General features: G+C 38.9%; 1 protein-coding gene across 2 annotated transcripts; it reads left to right on the top strand.

Annotated features, from left to right (window-relative positions):
• Positions 1 to 1,207: 1,207 nt before the first annotated feature.
• On the top strand, positions 1,208 to 19,504 carry LOC120730280 (ceramide kinase-like). 2 transcript variants are annotated; one of them, XM_040026567.1, is made up of 14 exons: positions 1,208 to 1,579; positions 6,305 to 6,343; positions 9,507 to 9,647; positions 9,746 to 9,868; positions 9,990 to 10,115; positions 10,208 to 10,274; positions 10,963 to 11,108; positions 12,176 to 12,250; positions 12,628 to 12,780; positions 13,018 to 13,123; positions 13,451 to 13,530; positions 14,399 to 14,604; positions 14,708 to 14,928; positions 15,019 to 19,504. In XM_040026567.1, exons 1-14 carry the CDS (start codon positions 1,444 to 1,446, stop codon positions 15,104 to 15,106), a joined length of 1,707 nt encoding a protein of 568 aa, XP_039882501.1. In that variant the 5' UTR covers positions 1,208 to 1,443; the 3' UTR covers positions 15,107 to 19,504. The 2 variants fall into 2 exon arrangements, with proteins under 2 accessions (XP_039882501.1, XP_039882502.1); XM_040026568.1 differs by lacking the exon at positions 6,305 to 6,343 and having other exon boundaries at positions 1,209 to 1,579.
• The last annotated feature ends 1,587 nt before the right edge of the window (positions 19,505 to 21,091 follow it).

The raw sequence follows: 21,091 nt of genomic DNA, 5'->3' as shown, positions 1-21,091 counted from the left end.
TACTTTGATCCTTTAGGTTACGTTTGTGACTGTACTTTTACTCATTTGGGAGTAATTTAGCAGTAATTTTTATTCAGCGTTTTTTCCTGACATTTGGGGTTGTTATGAAGATCTGAGAAAGTTGCAATGTGTCTGTCACAAATATCGGTAAGGTACAGCTGGTCAGAGTTTTGAAATGGCTCTGGTCAAAGCCATGTCAGAGCTTATTGGCTCTGGTTGCCCTAGAATAACAGTCAGCTGATTTCAGTTCTTGGACCTGAGGAGGAAAGTACAACCTGGATTACTTTTACACAATTCAAATAATCTACAAAGCTATAAATGACACATTATCATTGAACTTTCAAATGGAATTCAGTTATAGGGAGGGATCACAGTCTGAAGGGTATGTGGGATTTTAAAGTTCAAGTGTGAGGACCACAGGGAGGAATTTTTGTATTTCTGGTTTGAGGGGCCAAAACATCAAGTGCTCTAAATGGGGACTTTGTACTGAAGAGGATTAGGGACACTTGGGTGGGCGTCTTTTCCAAAATTCTGGGGGAAAAGCAAAAAGGAAAAAAAAAGAGACGTCCCCACTTTTTTTTTTTCCCCCCTAGTGGCCCTAATCCTCTTCCATAACTTTGAGCCATGCCCAAGTATTCAGCAATTAAAATCGTGGATCAAAACAAACAAACATGGTGTTCGTGAAGTATACAATGAACATTCGTGGGTGCTCGCACAGATAATATTCATGTTTTCATAAAATCAGTTTATTTTCTTTTTCTTGTGTTTGATATGTAAATTAAATATAAAATGATTATCTGTACACTTAAATATGACTTTGCTTTTTTGTAACTTGTAAGCATACCAGTTTGACCATAAAACCGTGAGATTAAAAAAAAACAAAACCGTAATCCTGACAGATTTCATCATTTTAGGACTGACGATGTGTGTTGTAATATACTTTTACTGAGTCACAAATGAAATAGTGAATTAATCTTATTTGTTAATGTTTAGTTTATTTTTGTTGTTTATATCAGCTTCATTAATTGTTTCGCACTTCGTCCTGAAAAACAATCAAAATAGAGACAAGGTTTCCAGGACGGTTTAACTTTGAGCATCTAAACTGTATATTCAATTTGGACAGTTCAATGCGGTTCATTGCCAAAATATTTGAATTACGAAACACGTAGGCCGGGTTTTCTGGAGGCACCTGAATGCACCACAAAGCCCCTCCTATATCCGGTGAGAAACCGCTATCAGCCAGAAAATTGTACCGACCTGGAGTCCGTTACATGGGTATACAGTAACAGAAATCCCCGTCGTTTAAAAAAAAAGTACTTATTTTCGAGGTTCGGGGCCTCTAAGGGAAACTGACAGACAACATGCCCGGGGAAAGGTAACCGTACTCGGAGTGCTGCTGCCTCCTCATCCGGCTAAAGGACGGAGCAAGACGGCTAAACGCCAATGGAGAGGCCGGGTAGGCTGCTGCTGCAGTCGGAGCTCCGCGTCAGAAATGCCGCGTACGATGTAAGCCTGAGCCGGTCACTGCTCATCTGGAAGAGACGGACCTCTAGTCCCGTGTACCACCCGTTCAGACCCAGTAAGATCCGTGATTAATGTGTCTGCATGCCTTTGTCTATGTGTCTTAATATATCTCTCTGTTGGCCTTTAAGCGCACCGCGACATCCTGTGTGATAAACAAAGAACTCAGAGAAAACGTGAAAGGGGACACACAGCAGTGTTTGGACCTGTGGATATCATGCCGTTAACTTTCATCTCTGAACACAATGTATCCGGACTGTAGGACCATATGAGATATGATACATCCGGTTACATAACACTCATCATCCAGTCTGACAGTGGAGGTCACTGAGGCTGCAAGCTGCAGGGACAAACAAACACACCAAACCTCATAATTTTAGAATATTTTAACCACAAACAACATAATGAAAAATCACAGTTTTTCAATTAGCAGAGGGTTGAGTGATTTATTTATTCAGTAGACGTGCTTTTGTTTGTAAGCCATTGTGTCCAGCTGACCAAGGCTATTGCACCATTCACTTTATTTTAAATCTGTTTTGGACACGTCCACTTCCTTAAAAACATATCATGCTATGTTTTAATGGAACTGGCTACTTGATGTTTTGCTGTAAAATCTGTAACATTTTTATAAGTTTTCGTCTGAAAGCTATGGGATTGTCACATAGGAAGTTCATCGAATACAGAGACTTGTTAACAGTTTCCACTACAAGATTTTAAAGAAGGATACTGCACTTAAATGCCACAGCAGTATCAAAAAGAGTACTCAAAGTAAGTACAAAATCTCCAGATGTGAAAGCGAGCCCCCTACTCACGTTTCTCTCACACCGTCAGTCCCAAATTAACTGGTTTACATATGAACCAGTGTGTGTTGAATAACATGGTCACACTGAGTTTGTGTTAAAGGTTACTGGCTAACCTCATGTACATAATTACTTCTCTGTTGATTTGTGACTGTAACATATTACGAATCGATCACCCGATCTTTGTGTTGTTGTTTGAAATGTAGATGTACCCTTCAGTGTGAGCACAACAAATAAATAAAAAAAACAAAATAACGTTTCATAAACAAAGGTTTTATAGTTTTATATTTCTTAATACTTTAATTCTAATTTAACATTATCAGTGACATATTCAGATCAGTATAACTGTAAAGCTGGGTGGCTCTTGCTAATCGTCTGATATGCATCACTGCCCCGGTCAGGGATGTAATCATTGCTTTATGTTATAAATACCATGGAGTCAGGACAGACTGTTTTACAGTATTTGTCTGCTAACACAAACCTTTTGTAGTGTAAAGCTGTATCATTGAACATAACAAAGATTGATAATATGTACTATTCGTGGACAGTCACATTGTCTAATACATGAACACATTAATGATGAATCATTTGAGATGATCATGGTGAACAGAAGTGTTTTAGTCTCTGTTAAAACCTCAGTAGAGACTACCGCAGTCATTCACCTCAATATTTCTTAACATAATCCTGAGTTTTATTTTGTTTTTGGAGTTAAAATATCAAAATAAGCCAGATTTGTGGTTTGCATTTGTTGTTAACCTCCCTGTGTACTCGGTGTTAAGGTTTCAGTGTGATAGTCTACATGTTTTTGCCATTTACTGCCACTTGGGGGCAGTAAACTACTGTAATGTTCATAACTATTGTTTGTTTATACACTTTTTTTTTTAGTCTTTTTAATCATCTCCAGAGTGTAGATGTCTATAGCTTCAACATCTCAAAAGTGAGCGTAATACTTTCTAATAGCCAGCAGGGGGAGACTCTTGTTGTACAGAAGTCTGTGGGTGAATGTCTCTCAGCTCCTTCACTTTATGAAGCTCATTCACTATTTTTTATATCATGGTTGACAGAACATTAAGTCAGGCATCATACAGTGGCTATGTTCATGTTTTATAGACAGTCTATGCTTAGGGCTTTATAGAGGAGTAAAATCAAGCATTAAAACAATGAACTTTCTCCACAGGAGCCATTGTTTGCGCTTCTCATGTGCGGTTTATTTATCCTTTTTTCTTCTTCTTCTACCTCTTTGTGATGAAGTTTTTTTTTTTTCCTGTTTAATGCAACTTTTCAACAGGTTGAAATGCACATTGAGGCAAGGAGGCAAGCTTTGCTTTTTACACCAAAGAACTTGAATCTTTAAAATTTTAACTAAAGAGTTGGACATCTCTGGTGGATCATCAATGACTCACCTCACACTGCCTGTTAAAATGATCCCAACTGTTACTGCAGGAGGTGCATGACAGTGTTTGTTTGTCAGCAGGTTACTTCTCTTCTGTTTCATCCGAGTTGGTCAGGGTTCAGTTGTTTCCAGTGTCATGGTGACAACAGCTGTGTGTGTAAAACTGAAACACACACCAGCATGTGTTTTGTATTTCAGTTGTGAATTTTTTATGTGTCCTAGTTTCTGTCTGTCTGCTGCTGGGGGTGTTGAAACGCTAAACTTTGTTGTCTGGGTCAACTCTGCTTGCGAGAGACGGAGAGAGGCGTTGAAAGGCTGCTCCAACAGAACTTATTGTTTCAGAGGAAAACACAAACACAGTGTGCAGTCGAGTCTTAATAACGTACTTACAACTGGGCTCGTCAGGCACTCTTCTTGGCTGCAGTGGTTATTATTATATTTACATGCTTCCAGCTCCCGTTTCTGGTTGGTGACAACTCGTACTTTTCCACTCTCCTTTTTCTCCCTCCATCGCGCTCACAGACGCATAACGGCAGTCCATTCTCCCTGCAACACGGACTACACTGCCCATGATGCTACATTCTTTAGGGCTATGCCTGTAACACTCTGCCTATTGCCTTCGTATTAAATAATTTTTGTCAATAACTTTTTAAAATATTTCTTCACATCATTCTGCGGGCCACAAATAGAGGTGACATGGGCCGTGAGATTGACACACAGGCATTAGAGCCGCGTTTTGTTTGTTTTTCCTCTGGTGTGGAATTACCAAAAATAGAGAGAGCATAGCCTAATATATGAAACAGGAAAAGACCGTGCCGTGTAATCCATTTATTTCAACAAAGTAACTGTATTCTGAATACCACCCTTTTAAACGGTAACTGTAACGGAATAAAGTTACTCATATTTTGTATTTTAAATACGTAACGGCGGTACATGTATTCCGTTACTCCCCAACACTGAATACAGTGCAGCATTATTTGCAAAGTGTGCACAATGAGATATTTGAATTTAAGAACTGAATGGGTGAACAGTATAGTGAATATTAAGAATATAACTGTAGCTTGTAATATCCTCCTAACGCCTGTATTATAAAGCAAGTTCACCATGCCCAGGATATCTTTTTCCTTATCTGGCTTCACTCATCTTAGAATCAGCAGTCCTGCTAAGCAGTCACATGTAGCTTCTTATCAACTCAGTAAGTCAACCCAGGGTTTTTTCCAGTCTAGCTAAAAGCACGTGGCCATAAAAGAGGTAGTTGGCAGCATATGACTAATCATAGACATGAAGACATACCAGCAGAACGGCAGCATTTTAAAAGAAAAAGAAATCTATGAGTAACTATGAGTAGGCATGAAATATGGTGTAAATGCATCTTTATACCTGACGATGTGTGACCTATAGATTAAGTGCTCTGAGTAAATTAGGCTGAAGGAACTCTGTGTAGAGATCTGACTCACCAGAGAGCCCATAATACAATGCCTTCCAGCCATCCATTCATCCATCCAACTTCAGCTTATACCCATAGGAGGGGTCCACCCTGGACAGTTTGCCATTCACACCTATAGCCATTTTAGAATCGCCATTAACACGCATGTCTTCGCACTGCGGGAGGAAGTTGTAAACTCCACACTGAGTTTGCATTCTTTCCCAGTGCTTGTGTGGGTTCTTCACATACTGAAAAATTGATTATGATTTGTGAGATTGTGTGTTTGCAATATGCTGAGTATTGCATTGTGAAGCATACAGACTGATCGACAGTGTCATTAAAACCTGTCATGTTGCATGCACCTGACAGACTAAACCGTTTGTATTACAGTCTATTCCAATTCATTTTTAATGCAAATGTGTAGACTAGCGTACACATAGTGTACAGGTATTGTGTATGTAAGACAGCAGTTGTCCTCTGAGATGATGAGCTGCTATCCTTTCAGCTCTCAAACGTTCCTCAGCTTTATGCATCACTTCTCTGAGCCAGACTGTGTCTGTGGAAAGAACTGGGAGGTAACTTTTTCAAATTGTCTCCAGTGTCTGATGTGTTTTCCTTTAAGTGCATGTGATGTTAGCTTTGTCGTCTTTGGCTATCAGTCTTCCATCATGGTAAGGTGCGAAAGGAGCTGTCAATTCTCAATTCAAGTCCATTTTTGATTTAGACACAGATGGTATTTTCTGATTTCTTTCAATACCAGCTTTGCCCCACATTTCAGTTTACCTCACAAGAAAAAGTCGACAGCACCATCTGGTGGACTGAAGAAGCAGCTGAGTTTGTTATTGTAACTAAAAAGTTCAGTTTTTATTTGCAGTCCATGCAAACTTTATCTCTGTATTGTCCCTATATTGATGCGATGTTGCCGTGGAAAATACTGGAATACTTTATTAAATGGATTTTTTTTTCTCCACCCCCACCTGTAGTAGCCAGAAAGGAAGGCTGATTTAAAAACATGTAGACTATAAAGTTAAAAGGTGACTTAGTATCCTCATTCATTTAGGCACTTGTTGATCTGAAACCAAAGTTACATTTTTTTCTGATTGTCTTAGGTTAACTTACTCTCTATCTGCTAATTACAGTGTTACCTGTATGGTTTTCCTGCAGGATTTTGTGTTCCTTTGTTTCTTCGTCGACCTGATCCAGGTAGGAGATTTAGTTCCCACAATGCAGTGGGCCACCTCCACCCCATTGTGTGGAGGTTTAGTGGTTCTGCTGTTAGGACATGTTTCTGGGTTTGATGGCTGAAGTGTGAGGTCTGTTTGTGTTGTTCCAATTTAAATAAGTGGTTTTATTCCAAAATGATGAAAAATAAATACAAAGCAACCTCCTAACCTAACATTAGAGTAATTAAATAATCTCAGTTTCATGAAATAACCTGTACCGTCAGAAGTCATGTTTTGGAATAAACCACATGTTTAGGAGTACAACGTGTCAGTTTAATGCTGTGTTCAGTCTGTTCATTAATAACAGATCCAACAGAAACATGTTGCCCTCCCTGTAGCTCTTGTGTCAGTGTTCGATGTGTAGTTTGGCTTTGTAGTTCCACTAATTTAGCTGACCTACTGTAGTTTGCTTAAGTTTCTTTATATGGGAGATAAACATGCTCCTGGCTTCAAGAAAACACTCTTTGGTCAAGTGTTATGTAGAGGAATAGTCTGATATTCCTCTTTTTCTTTCTTAGAGTTAGATGAAGACATACACTATATTTCCAAAAGTATTCATCACCCATCCAACTCATCAAATTCAAGTGTTCCAATCACTTCCATGGCCACAGGTGTATAAAATCAAGCTCCTAGGCATACAGAGTGCTTCTACAAACATCTGTGAAAGAATGGGTCGCTCACAGGAGCTCAGTGAATTCCAACGTAGTACTGTGATAGGATACCAACTATGCAATAAGTCCAGTCGTGAAATTTCCTCTCTACTAAATATTCAACAATCAATTTTTAGTGGTGTTATAACAAATTGGAAGTGATTGGGAATGACAGCACCTCAGCTACAAAGTACTGGCAACACAAACTCACAGAGCGGGGTTAGCTGATGCTGGGGTGCATAGTGTGCAAAGATCTTTTTGCAGTGTCTTTTGGGAGGAATTAGAATGGAGACTGAGCCACGCCTTCTCGTCCAATATCAGTGTCTGACATCACAAAGTTGTTTCTGGAAGAATGGTCAAAAATTCACATGAACCCACTCATAAAATTTGCAGAAAGCTTTTATGAGAAGAGTTGAAGCTGTGATAGCTGCAAAGGGTGGCTCAACAATATATTAAACCTTATGGATTAAGTGTGGGTAGTCACTCAAATCCTATTGTGTGTGAAGGCAGAAGATCGAATACTTTTGGCAATATAGTATAGATCAAAAGTACATGGTGAAAACAAAAAGTATTGTGATTCTGCTCATAACAAGGAAAACCTTAACTGAACTAAATTTAGCCACTGTCTCATTAAACATCATCTCCTTGTCCTTTTCTGGATTGCTTCCAGTGCTTCATGGAAGTCCTGTTCTGAATTGCTGGAGTGTGTGTACGCATTTCTCATTTATTACCAAGCTAACATCAACTTCTGTGTCAAACTGACCGTGTTTTTCTCATCATGGATCATCACCGATGAGCAAAGTTTTGGAGGGTGACTGCAGCCCACCCTCCAAAAGTTAGTTTTCAGTGGAATAATACACACACTCTCAAAGTCAGCAGATCGTGGATCAGGTGAGAAATGAGACCAGAAGGAGAACCACCATTCACCATGGCTGCTCCCCTCTCGTCCCAAGGCGTTTGAGGGAAAACATTTAGTGATCACAGTAGCAGCAGTGTAACAGTTCTTCCAAACACCAATCATCCCTTGATATTTAAAACACACTTTTGGTTAACACCTGGGTATTTCTTTAAATGGCATGAATGGCAAAAAAAGGAGAATTTTTTTTTTTTTTTTTTTTTTAAATATTCAGCTTTCTCTAAATTATCATGCCTTAACCAGACATTCTATGGCAAGGACCCTAATCCTAAATGTGATGTAGGTCGATTTGTGTTAATAATAAAGCAACAAACCAGATTAGAGGAAAGCCTCATTAAGAATTATCAATGGCTCCTCATTGCTTTGGCAGAGGTTGACCAACAGAAGGAGAAATATGACCAGAGAAGTGCATGGAGTGTGGTTCTTCTCCTGATAAAGTATCTCCAATTAACAGCTCCAGCTCTGGTTTCAGAATTGTTATTCACCAACACAGTCTTCACTCAACATGAAGATGTGGCTCCCTATAACTTCATCAAACATAGAAAATTGTCACAATAGGACTTCCACGGAGTGAATATAAAAAAAGTCAGTAACAATGGAATCAGTCCTGAGATGCACAAGGAGCTGACTCTGAGGGGGGAATTTAAATCAGGTCTAATTTTTTTTGTTATTGGCAAAGTCACAGATCTTAATGACACCTCTGATATTAAGCAGGGATAGCTCAGTAGGTAGAGTGGCGGCCCCATGATCGGAAGGTCGGGGGTTCGATTCCCCTGAACAGCTATCCTGAGGTACCCCTGAGCAAGGTACCGTCCCTACACACTGCTCCCTGGGCGCCAATGGCTGCCCACTGCTTCACTGAGTGAATGGGTTAAATGCAGAGAGGGATTTTCCCCACGGGGACCAATAAAGTACACTTTCTTTTTCTTCTTAAAAGTTTATGAATGTATTTAAAAAAAAAAAAAAAATGCTACTTCTGGCTATAATGCTGTTTTGAAATGGTTAAAAGCTGATTTGGGGTTTTTTTTTTTTGTGTTTTGTAAATAAAATATAAAAATAGTAAACAGGGATTTTTAAAAAGCTTTGTGTTGGAGTTCATGATGATTATTATTGAAAATGAATTGAACGTTTGTGGAAATGATCACAGCCCAGTGATGTAGTAGTGTTGTTGTTTGAAATGGAGCCAAGGTCTCACTCAGTCTTATTTGTTATTCATGAAGTCAGAATTAAGATTAAAACCATTTTAAGATGAAAATGTGCCGTAGGTTCCTTCATGTGGAGACAGAAGAGCGATTGTGATGTGAGCTGCAGATACAGATAAGTGAGTCAGAAGTGACTCCGAAAGATGACAATGCCAATATGTGGGTCATGTCACACTCGAGTATTGCTAAACTTGCTGCATCACTCTGAATATGTGGACTTCTTTCACATCATCATGACCTCATTCTAGAAAATAAGGCCAAAAGCAACAATACCCCTGGTGGTGCCTTCACATGCTGCCGGGAGGCTCTGAAATTTGAGAGCTGGCTGCTGGTTGGCGACACTAACTGCTTTGTGTGCATGTGTGTGTTGTTCAGGTGTCTGTCACAGTGTCCCAGTGTCAGAGATCATCTCTGTCAGAGAGGAAGAGGAGGAGACTGGCAGCAGACAAAGAGACGATGGCAGCTGGAAAAAGATCAGAGAAAGAGAGGGAAAGGACTGCAGGCAGGCCTTCACAGGTAATCCAAACACTGCATGATCTGCACTCTAGCACCTTGGCAATCAAAGATGGCTGATTATTAAATAAGTTTTTTTTTTTAACTTGTATCTGTTTTAGTGTTGTACGTGGAGAGGTGTCGGCAGCACCGCTGGCGGTGTGCTGAGGTCACCTTCACTTGTTCGGATGAGGCGGTGTGTCAGCACTGGGTCAGCAGCATCAGAGAGCAGCTCGCCAGTAACAGTATGATTTTACAAAAACCCACTCTGTCTGAATAACTCATGCCACTTCCACAAACTATTTGTGACATAGTTTCTGTTGTTGTTGTTGTTGTTGTTGTTGTTGTTGTTATTTGTGTCAACAGCCAGCAGACCAAAACATCTGCTGGTTTACATAAATCCATATGGTGGGAAGCGTCAAGGAAAACGGATCTACGAGCAGAAAGTTGCCCCCCTGTTCACACAGGCTGGAATCTCCACCAGTGTTATTGGTACGTCCAAATCACTCACCACCCAGTCTCTAACTTCCTGTGTCAGAATTATACATGTAACACACTGAGAATCTGTGTGTTTGTTGTCATAGTGACAGAGTACGCCAATCACGCCAGAGATCACTTGAAGATGGAGGCAGAGTTGAAGAAATTTGATGGGTGAGTTTTGTTTGTCCATAATAGAAGTTCACCCATAAGCTACACAGTGTGTCAAAAACAATCATCAGATTTCAAAAGACTGGACAAAGAAGCTTGAAGTAAGGGTTTTTAATAGTTTACATGCAAAACAACATTGTAGTCCTCCAGATACTTGGCATATGTCCAAGCAATTGTCAAACTCGTCCCACAGTTTTGTGAGCATACCTGGAGTCACTGCAGCCATTGCTGTTGTTATTCTGCCTACCAGCAACCACCTGAAACTCACAAACCCGCACCTTGTAACATTACGCGTTAGAATGTAACCACTTTGAAAAAGGAAGATTCTTTGTGATTCACCCTGTACAGTGAAGATTAATTATTTAAATGCTATAAAAAAGAAGCCGAGCACAACATAATTCAGATTCATAAACTTTTTGGACAATTACACATGATGATGATTTTCAACCAGACTTTCAGCTTTAATTCAGCAGGTTTACTAAAAGTACTGCATCAACTGTTGGTGGTGTTATGCAAATGCTCATAGATCTGATTGTACATGTAGGAAAGTAAAAAATCCCTGAGCTTCCCGAAATAAAAGCACCACAGAAAATGTCTGTGTGTTTTTCACACAACATTTATACATGTGATCTTTTAGAAAAGGTCACGGAGAGATTGTCGATGCTAATATTTCACTGTGACCCTTGCTTAGTGTGGTGTGCGTTGGAGGGGACGGCATGTTTAGTGAGATCATCCACGGACTGATCTGGAGAACACAGATCGACTGCGGCGTAGATCCAAACAGTCCAGAGGAGGCACTGTCTCCCTGCTCCCTACGCATCGGAATCATTCCTGCAGGTCTGAAACTCAGAGAAATATCACTGCTTTTCTTTTTGTGTTGGATTACAGCAAAAATGTAGGTAACTCTGACTTCATCCTAAAGGTGTAGCACAGTATCACAGGTGTCCTTCAGCAGGTTGGAACCATTACATGGTTTCTTTGGTGCCAAAGCCTTATGTAAAGGTTTTCCAAGCCTCAAGAGATTATTTATTGAACTAACAGACTCTAGCGCCTGCTGTATTGTTCCAGAAACCTCCAACTCTCTGGAGTCTGCTGTTTTGCCAGCTAACAAATCACTTTGGTCTCTCCTTGTCTAGTTTTTAAACTGTCCTTAACCTATATGAAGAGCATCTTCTTATCAGCACAAACTCTGGTACTTCATCACAAACAACTGCTATAAATAAAAAGTACATACAATACTTGTAGAATAGACACCTACAAAGACAGAGCGTGAAAAGAAAGACCAAATTGTTTGGAAGGTTTTCTATCTTTGTCTGTAAATAATATTTCCTTCTATTATTTGTATGAAAGCCTCACATCAATGCTTCAACTGATTTTCTCAGCTCTTCCCTCTTTAAGACATAAATAGCATTGTTGCTATATATAAAACATCCCGAGTGAAAAATAGCCAGACTTCTTCCTGATTTAGAAAGACAGTTTTAGCTGCTGACCTGGACAGTGATAGAGGTAATCTAGCTTTTAATGACAGGTGAGAGCCAATAAGTATGTAAGTATAAATACAGGCAGTCACTGTGACCTCATTTCTCAGTTGTGCTGGTTTGTGTCCTTGGTGTTTTCTGCTGCTGTGCTTATAAATACACACAGAGTCACCTGGGGGAAATTATTCCTCTGTGCAGATACAAAAGTGAAACCGCACACCTGGGCAATTAATGGTTGCAGGTGTTTGTGTGTGCACAACAGGAGCAGCAGCGCTTTTACAATGTAAAATCACATTGTAAAGGTTTAAGAAAATAATCAGAATCGGTGATGACCGTCCTCTTTTCACTGGAATGTTCTACACTAGTAAACTGTTAGCGGATGGTGTTTGTGTTCTTTCGGCTCATTGTTTCTTCTGTCTGTTTCAGGTTCCACAGACTGCATCTGCTTTGCTTCTGTGGGCACAAATGACCCCGTGACCTCTGCACTACACATCATTGTGGGTCAGTCACATCATCTCCATGACATCAGCGGTCATAATATCCATTCCAGCAACATAACCTGTCTGAAGTCTAAAGTTAATGTTAACATGGAAACTATTAAAAAAAAAAAAAAAAAGGACAAACACTCCTGGGGTAATATCTAACTATATTGCTGAGAAAGCAAGCGTTAACGTAGACTTCAATGTCAAACATTGGTATTAGAAGTGAGAATTTGATACAGTTTAATAGAATATTTGATACATTTAACTGAACTTATATTAAAATGTAAAACAAACCACAGCTTGGTTTGTTTTAAATTCTCAGTGTACGTGTCTGCTTGTCTTTCTTCAAAAATGGCAAACATACCTTTTTTTTTTTTTTTTAATATCTGTGTGCAGGAGACTCTCAGCCGCTGGATGTGTGCTCAGTTCATCACAACAACATGTTCCTGCGATACTCTGTGTCGCTGCTTGGATATGGTTTTTATGGCGATGTGCTATCAGACAGCGAGAGGAAAAGATGGATGGGGCCTGCAAGATATGACTTCTCAGGTGGGAAAATATATAATATCCTTTAATTTTATCTATAATGTTTTACAGATAAAGCAGAGAAATTTATTGATGTCTGATTTGTCAGAGAGGCCCGGTACTCTAAATATTAGCAAAGAGAGGTTGTTTTTATGTCACCGCTCAGTCACATCAGCCTACCACAGTCCTTCCAGTCATTTTCATTTGCTTGCACGTGTGCATTATTCATAAGCATTTCTTTTTTTTGGTAATGGTCTGCAGGTCTGAAGATGTTCCTGACTCATCATTACTACGAAGGAACAGTGTCCTACCTGCCAGCCAAAGGTATCATAGGAACGCCACGAGACGCGACCAGGTGTCGATCTGGGTGAGAGATCCAAACATGTATCAACTTGTTTCCCTTTTTTCTTTAAATATATAAATACTCTTTTGAATTTATTGGAATTTTAGAGCTGATCATAAACCTGTGAACTCAGTTACAACCAAAACATTTTATAAATCCTATTCTAGTTTATTAACTCTTTGGCTATCTGACTTTCAGTGTTGCAGCTGAAGCGTTTGGTTCATGTTGCAACCAAACGCAGTCATATAAATTAAAGTGATAACCTTCTGAGGTTAAATGTAAAATGGCTTCTCATTAAAGTCCTTGTTCATTGCATCATTAAATAACTCTGGTTTCTCTGTAAATCTCCAGGTGTGTAATTTGTCAGCACAATGGACAGCTAAATTCAGAGAGAAGCGAGAAGTATGAGATGGATGAAGCATCAGACTCTGGTCAGTCCAAAAACAGTTTCTAATGGTCTTACTCACTGAACATTACTCCATTCCTAAATCTCCTCGTCTGGCTTTGTCATGTTTCTTTCTTGTTAAATCTCAGAAAATATTTATATTTGTGAATTAAAGACAAATATGTAACACTTCCTGAAAAATGATAAAACCGTGTCCATCCACCCATGGCTGTTCTGTAGTCTTGGTAGACATCAGCTGGCTTTGTTTTTCTAGTTTTTATTGAATTCCATACCAATACCAAACCTAATACCAACATATTATTTCTGAACACTTTGAGAAGTTATTGTCCAAGTTGACTTCAAGGTTCTCCAAGTTTATTTTGGCTCTTGTTCACAGCAAATTCACTGAGCCTAAACTTTAAACCTGAACCTCTCGATCTTCACCGAGTGCCCATTGTTCTGAGAGCTGTGACAGAAACTACCAGTTGTAGTCAATCATAATCACTAATAAGAAGTTAATAGATTTAGATAATAGATGCAAAGATTTAAGTAAGTGTATGTATATATTTGAGCCTGTGTAGATAAAAGAAAATTCCAAATAAATTTAACCTTGTGCATTTAATCCTTTTTTTTTTTTTTTTTTTTTTTTTTTTTTTAGTTATTTAAGGTTGGAAAAAGAACAGTTCAAAGAAACCATTAATCCCAAAGTGTGTGTGTAAACTCCTGAGCACAACTGTAGTGATGCAACCTGCAGTAAATTCATTATGTGAGAAACATTGGACTGAATGTAGTGAATGGAACTTTTTGTTTTGTATGTTTATAATGAATAATGTGCAAACTTTTGGCACAGAGTGAAAACTGTTTTGGCAGCAGTAACAAGTAAAGTCAAATCTGTCTGTTTTCTTTTCATCCAGAGAGTAGTGGCGAGTGGAGGACGATTCGAGGAAAGTTCCTCGCTATAAACGCTGCCAGCATGAGCTGTGCTTGTCCTCGCAGCCCTAAAGGCCTCTCGCCTGCTGCCCACCTGGCTGACGGCACCACAGACCTCATCCTCGTCCGAAAATGTTCCCGTTTCAACTTCCTTAGACACCTCCTACGACACACCAGCAAAGATGACCAGGTATATTTCCAGTCTAAATTAAAACAAAAACAAAAAAACATGTTTTTATTGATATTCTTTAGACATTTTGGTCCACAACTAAATACTTATTTCTCTCAATCAGTTTGACCTTACCTTCATTGAGGTCCATCGAGTGAGGCGTTTTCGTTTCATGCCACGTCACTGCCAAAGCGACTCGGACCTGGAGTTGGACTTGCATGAGAATAGCAAGCGGCAGATCTTCAGCCAGATCTGCAAAGACCACCCAGCTTGTGGCTGTGCACCCGCCTACAGCAGCTGGAACTGTGATGGCGAGATCCTGACCCACACAGCCATTGACGTCAGGTATGACGACCCTGTGGGATCTTCTTCCTTACAAATATCAAAACTTGGTTTAAGTTTTCTCTTTAAAAACAACTTCTGCTGTTTTCTCAGAGTGCACGGCCAGTTGATCAAGCTGTTTGCTCGAGGGATTGAAGAACTGCCAGTGTTTGAGGATCTCCCCAACCCCTGTGCAATATAGATCTCCACCAGTCTGTCCCCAGGCATTGGAGCCATCTGATTATGGCCGCCGCCTAAAGCACTGCTACCACCTCCATCATGTGATGCTCATCACATCTTTCACTTGAAAACTCAACTGGCTAAGTTACATTGTTACTCAACAAATGTCATCAGCGTAGTCAGAAATGAAATTTTACTTTCCAGGTCTGAGGATTTAAGGTGATTTCCTCACAGGTGGGAAGTGATGCTAAAACTGATGAAACTCTAGATGCAGAAAGTAAAACATCAACCTCAGATTTTGGATTTTTTGCTAGATGACTGTTGGTGTTTGTTTGGAATGGTTGTTGGGTGTCTGGTACCAAATTTATTTAATATTGAACTCAGGCTTGAAGCTGAGACTTGCACAGTTTTAGAGTGAACTCAAAACCAAAGAAACCAAAACTCAAACAATGAACTTGTCCATGTCTGCACAGCCTAAATTGTCCTGTAGTTCTTGAGTCCTGCGATAGTGAGGTCCTGACCCACTATGCCAGTCTTATTTTCTCTTAACTCAGACTTGTTTTGATTTGATTTCATTCTTTCTTTGTTGTTTGTCTCATTGTTTTACTTATCAACTCAGATTTGACTCTCTCACTGACTTGTTTTTTTTTAATCTGGACTTGTTATGATTGATATGTGTTCAGCTTCACCTTTGATGCTGAAACATGTGTTAATCACAAGTAATGCTAACTTGTTTTATCATTATTGGTGTTTGTTTTGTGACAAATCGTTGTCCAGTCGCGCTTCCATCTTCTATCTGTTTTGACCAGTCATGGGTACTGTTCCTAATCGTTTTCAGTCAAAGCTCCAACTCTTAAGCTAGTTAAACTGTTCAAACATGTGGGCTTTGATTTTGATCTGTCACAAGTGTTTCAATATCTTGCTCTTGTTATGGTCTTCTTTCTCAGTTTCAGATGTTCAGAATTAACTGTTACATGCCAGACACCCTACAATCATTCCCAGAGTCATCTGATCATTAGGGGTTTTAGCTCATTCATTAAAGGTTGAAGGAAATTGGGTGAGTATTTACAGAAAATAATTCTGATGAGACTTGTTTCCACAGCTCCAACTTTTCATCTATCAATCACAGCGTTCACTACAATGGGACGCATTCAGCTTCTCAAACAAGTCCATCAGAGTTGTCTCTTTGGTTCCTTACTTTTTTCTGTGAGACTCGAGCTCAGTTGTAGCTTTGCAATCATTTTTTCACTCTTTTTAATTCTCAGAAAATAAGAAAAAAAAATCTCAAAGATACTTTTCAGTCTCATTTCAGTCAAGCTGGTCATGGCTGGGTAAACTGAGCAGCGCACAAATAAATCCTTTTTATCTTCCATTTCTGCTGAATATGCAACTCAGTCTGAGTACAGACACAAAGAAAGAAAAAAACATGATGCTTTAACAGCAGTTTTACACACTAACTGTACAATAATCTGTAATGTCTGTGATATGTGAGCTCAAGCTGTAGCTGTAAAATCAGTTTTTCTGCAGTAAAGCATCATTTTGAATTCTTTTGTCAAGTTAATATTGCTTCATCAAAATCTCAAGATGGTCATCTGAACCTTCCAAAAATCAAAAAAACATTTTATAGCCATTGCAGTTTTTTGTTTTGTTTTTTTCAAAACTGTTCCTCACAGTGAGACATTAAATGGCCAAAAGAATGCAGACAGCTAAAACACAATGTCATGTGGATGAAACACATAGTCCAAAGCTACAGGGATTAATCTCCTGCAATACTCTCTGTAGTATGTTCCCATTGAAAGTCACAACAGCATTACTGGAGTCCCGTATTGATATTGTATGAAGGTCGGACTCATCTTAGGTGCTGCGTTTAACCTGTGAGAGGCTCTATGAAGGCCAAACTCCCATTTCTATACCACCTAAGCACCCTGTGCTCAACTCTATGGGTTCAGTTAGTTTAAAGTTTGTATGAGCCGTTGCAACCCTGCTTTAGATGATATGCTAAAGCTCTGATGTCAGCATTACTAGTCAATGTCACAGATGAAATCTGCTCTGTAAAAACTTCTGTTCCTGAAGTGCAGGAACATGAAATAATTCCAGACAGAATTTATGCCTAAGAAAAATCTGAATTGCTGTTAGACACTGCCTAATAGAAACGCACAATCTTTGGAATACTGGCAAAGGGGTATTTCGTTAAGAGTGTCTTCTTTCACAGCATCACAGGTGAAAAGGTTAGGGAAACACTGCAACAAAAGCTTTCCCTAAAGAAAGGGAAGGCTGTAAGTGTTTAATCCACACATACTTGAGTTTTCTTGGTAAATAAAATTGTGGTTAAATGCTCTACTTACTGTGAGAAATGGTTTTGTTTTTCTAAACTGTGGCTGTGTTGAAGAAAACTTCTTTGTAAAGTTCAATTTGGCCACAAAGAGAGAACATTCACACACCAGTCTCTTTCATTTCTAAAAACCTTCAGCAAACATCGCTGAGCATGTCGTAGCCCAAAGGCCTCTGTAGCCACTGCTCACTGTGTGCACAAGATTTATCGATGTAGAAAATGAAGAAATGTAGCAGCCTTAACTGTTATGTTAGCCATCTTCATGGTGAAATTCTTTGTGAGGTTTCAAGAGAGGTCTGCCTAATTCTTGTATAGACATATTTCTGTTATTATTGTATTGAATCATCATGATCATCCCAGAGAATAACTGTTTGAATCAGTAACGTGGAAATTTAACAGAGAAAGGAAGATGAGCATCAGCACTGGAATCTCAGACTGTAGATGGTGTTTGTATGTTTACCAGTGCACCTGTTTCCTTTCCACCCATGTTGAGCTGGACTCAAACTGATGGAGAAGGGACCCAGTAGCAGCTGATGATAAACTGCAACACCTACCAATCAGCTTTCAGATTTATTCTTGTTAATCGGACCGAATACCAGCAGGGGTTCACTGATGTAGCAGTTTGTCTGTGTCTGTGATAGATGTAACTCAGGCCAGATGTCTTCAGAGCTCCACAACCTTTGAAACCAACCAAAATACATGGAATAACATCCATGATTTAGGAAAGCTGGTAAACTGGGTTATAAGGACAGGCCTGTGTTAACTGGAATTAAATAGACCTCTGAAGACCTTCAGCTGAGCTGCCTTTCACATGCTGATTTAGCTTTTAAAGTTGTATAAATCAATAGTCACTCTGCTGTAACACCCCCTTAAAAAAGCCACCAACCAAATACATTAAAACTTATCCACAGAGGTCGACTGATGACCGAAACAAATATATATTTGCATTTAGCCAACTATTAAAATGTGTTCCATAATTATAGCTTTATTTATTAGTCAAAGTAGAAATTGGTAAATTAATTTGCTTGTTTTCATTAATTGAAAGTACTGGATTGATACTATAGCCGCTGAGCTTACTGCTAACACATAGTTAGCCAGCCATAGTAGCTAGTCTTGCAAGCATAGTTTTTAACGAGCAATGTAGCAAAACTGTCCAACCTAGCACAATGCTGGATTACACTGCAAACACAGTGAGAGAAATCACTCCAGAAAGGCTTTGTTAGGTAGTGAGCACTGAATCTGTAATCATAGGACTTTATCTGTCGACTTAGTAGTACTTACACTTGCTAATTTGGGCCTAGTGGGGTATGCACAAAGACAGTTGTGAATGCAATCAGTGCATTTAAAAAAAAAAAAAAAAAAAAAAAAAAAAAGTACCTGAATGGGGTCAAGAAGCTGTGTGTGAAACCTCTGACTCATCAACAAACCAGTAGTGGAGGATGCATTGTTGGTGCAGATAGATTTCACAAGTATCTATCTGGAATACATGTGTTGCATTTCTTTCTTTTTTGTCGATGCCTTTGATGAAGACATCAGGTCATCAGTGCATGTTTTGCTTTGTGTCTGTCATTTAATACTATTAAAAGCTTAAAATTCATTTACATGTCATGTAATAGTTGCATGATGCCACAGTGATCAACATGTTGCAAAGAAAAATAAAATGGTGATGTAACTGGGAGTTCCAGAGAAAGCGATTATATTTGAATCTATAGAGGCAGATGTAACCATGTCATAGTGTTGTTAAACATGTAGAATGAACTGCAAGCAGTATTTTTAGCACTTATTAATCTTATTTACTTTTCTGATTAATAGTGTATAAAAGCTAAGTGTCCATTCTTTTCATATCACTGAGTCTATTTTGAGCATTCTTTTAACCAGCCCTGTTCCAGTTATGTGAAGCACTGTTTCATTTAAAGGCTCTCCTGCTTACAGGGATTAATATAATCTCCAACACTGTAGTTCAATCTGACACTGAACACTAGTTTGATCTGGTGAATCAGTCGACCTCTAGCTGTAATCTGAGCTGTAACTTATACTTTCTGCTGTAGCTGTTGCATTATCAACAAATAAAATATTTTCAACACTTCATGTTCAGAGTTATGCAGTTTGTCTCCGCCTCTAGGAAACAAATCAGAATTAACATGGCTGATCATATAGACGTGTAGAGGAGAGTGTGCTGTCAGGGTCAGCACAACCTGTGTGTGTAGAGCCAGTCATCCATAGTTAACCTGAAAAAAAGCATCCCTGTGTTTTTGAGCAACGCATTACTCTAATATTGCAACCAAATTAAAAAAAGTATGGCTATGTGAAACATTATGAAACTGTTTTGTTCATAATGGTAGATAAAGTGTATTTGTGTAGCACTTTTTAAGCCAGGAATCTGTTGCAAAGTGATTTACAGGGAATTAATATATAGACAAAAACATCATATTACACAAGAACATTACTCAAATGCCTGTCTAAATATGAGTTTTCAGGTGTATTTTAAAAGAAGCCACAGGTACATTGGTGGTTGAAGGTGATTTAATCTCCTAAGACCCGAACTCTTTAATGGCATGAATTTTCAGTTTCTCCTTGCTATTTGGGCTGCGATGAATATAAAAACAAAGAATTACCTGATTTTCTTTTTTTTGCCTGATTTTTGTTTCTGAGATAAACGAGAGCCACATAAGAGGACGTTCGTTTTAAATTTCAATAGAACTGTGGCAGTATAATGTCCTCGTAAGTGGATTTCAGGCCCCTGTAGAGAAAAATTAGTATTTTGGTCTAGACAGCCCAAAATGTGATGTCCACATATGTGGACGTCAGGTCCTAGGAGGATAAAGGAGCCTTTGACAGACAAGTAAAGAGCATTACAAGAATCTAATCTAGAGGAGATGAAGGATGAACAAGCATTTCCAATTTAACTTTGGAGACAACAGTCCTGAGTTTAGTGATCTTTCTTAAACGAAAAAAAGCAGGAGCGGGTCAAAGACTTGGTATGAGCATCAAAAAACACAGACTCATCAAAAATTAACCCAAGATTCCAAACAGTAGCTGGAGAAGGGGCCTAGATGTTGTATAATTTGGGGCTTAATACTCTCTCAAGCAAGAATTAAATACTCAGTCTTGTATGTGTTCAGCTGCAGACAATTGTTTGGCATCCAACCATTGATTGCCCAGTCCATTAGAACAGATCATTTTTCCAGTTCACAAATTTTAAAAGAAATGTACAGTTAGATATAATCTGCATACAGATGATAGGAAATAATTTTAAAATGACTAATGATAAGGCCTAATGGCAGAATATATACTGAGAATAACAAGGGGCTTAAAACCGATCCGACCACATGAAAATTCAATTACATCTCACCAAAATTTTCTCACTGAAATCAAAAGTGTTCTGCCAAAAAACGAGGTGAACCATTTTAGGACAGATCCAGATATCCCTACCATATGATTGAAATGGTGAAACTTTAAGGACAGAGTGTAACTTTCTAAAAGCCGACTGAAAGTTGGCAAGAATATTATGCTTCTCCAGTGCCTTCTTTGCTTGTGTCCAAAAAGCCTTTTCTATTATTTCAGCAATGAAAGGAAGTTTTAAGATGTGCCTTTATCTTGTCTGTAGTGTCAGATCCAGACCAAATGTACAGACTAACATGAAGACAGCATGCTATTAATTCATGTGAACAGTAG

Source organism: Simochromis diagramma, unplaced genomic scaffold (genome assembly GCF_900408965.1).
Source record: "Simochromis diagramma unplaced genomic scaffold, fSimDia1.1 OVJJ01000293.1, whole genome shotgun sequence".
Classification (NCBI taxonomy): domain Eukaryota; kingdom Metazoa; phylum Chordata; class Actinopteri; order Cichliformes; family Cichlidae; genus Simochromis; species Simochromis diagramma.
Note: the sequence above shows the minus strand (reverse complement) of the source record. Positions and strands in the feature narration are given on the sequence as shown.

What these genes read in the sequence shown, in the direction of transcription:
- LOC120730280 (XM_040026567.1), top strand. Translation starts at nt 1,444, where the DNA reads ATGGAGAGGCCGGGTAGGCTGCTGCTGCAGTCGGAGCTCCGCGTCAGA. An exon ending in CATCGGAATCATTCCTGCAG is followed by an intron (nt 11,109 to 12,175) that starts GTCTGAAACTCA and finishes TGTCTGTTTCAG; the next exon opens with GTTCCACAGACTGCATCTGC. An exon ending in GGATGAAGCATCAGACTCTG is followed by an intron (nt 13,531 to 14,398) that starts GTCAGTCCAAAA and finishes CTTTTCATCCAG; the next exon opens with AGAGTAGTGGCGAGTGGAGG.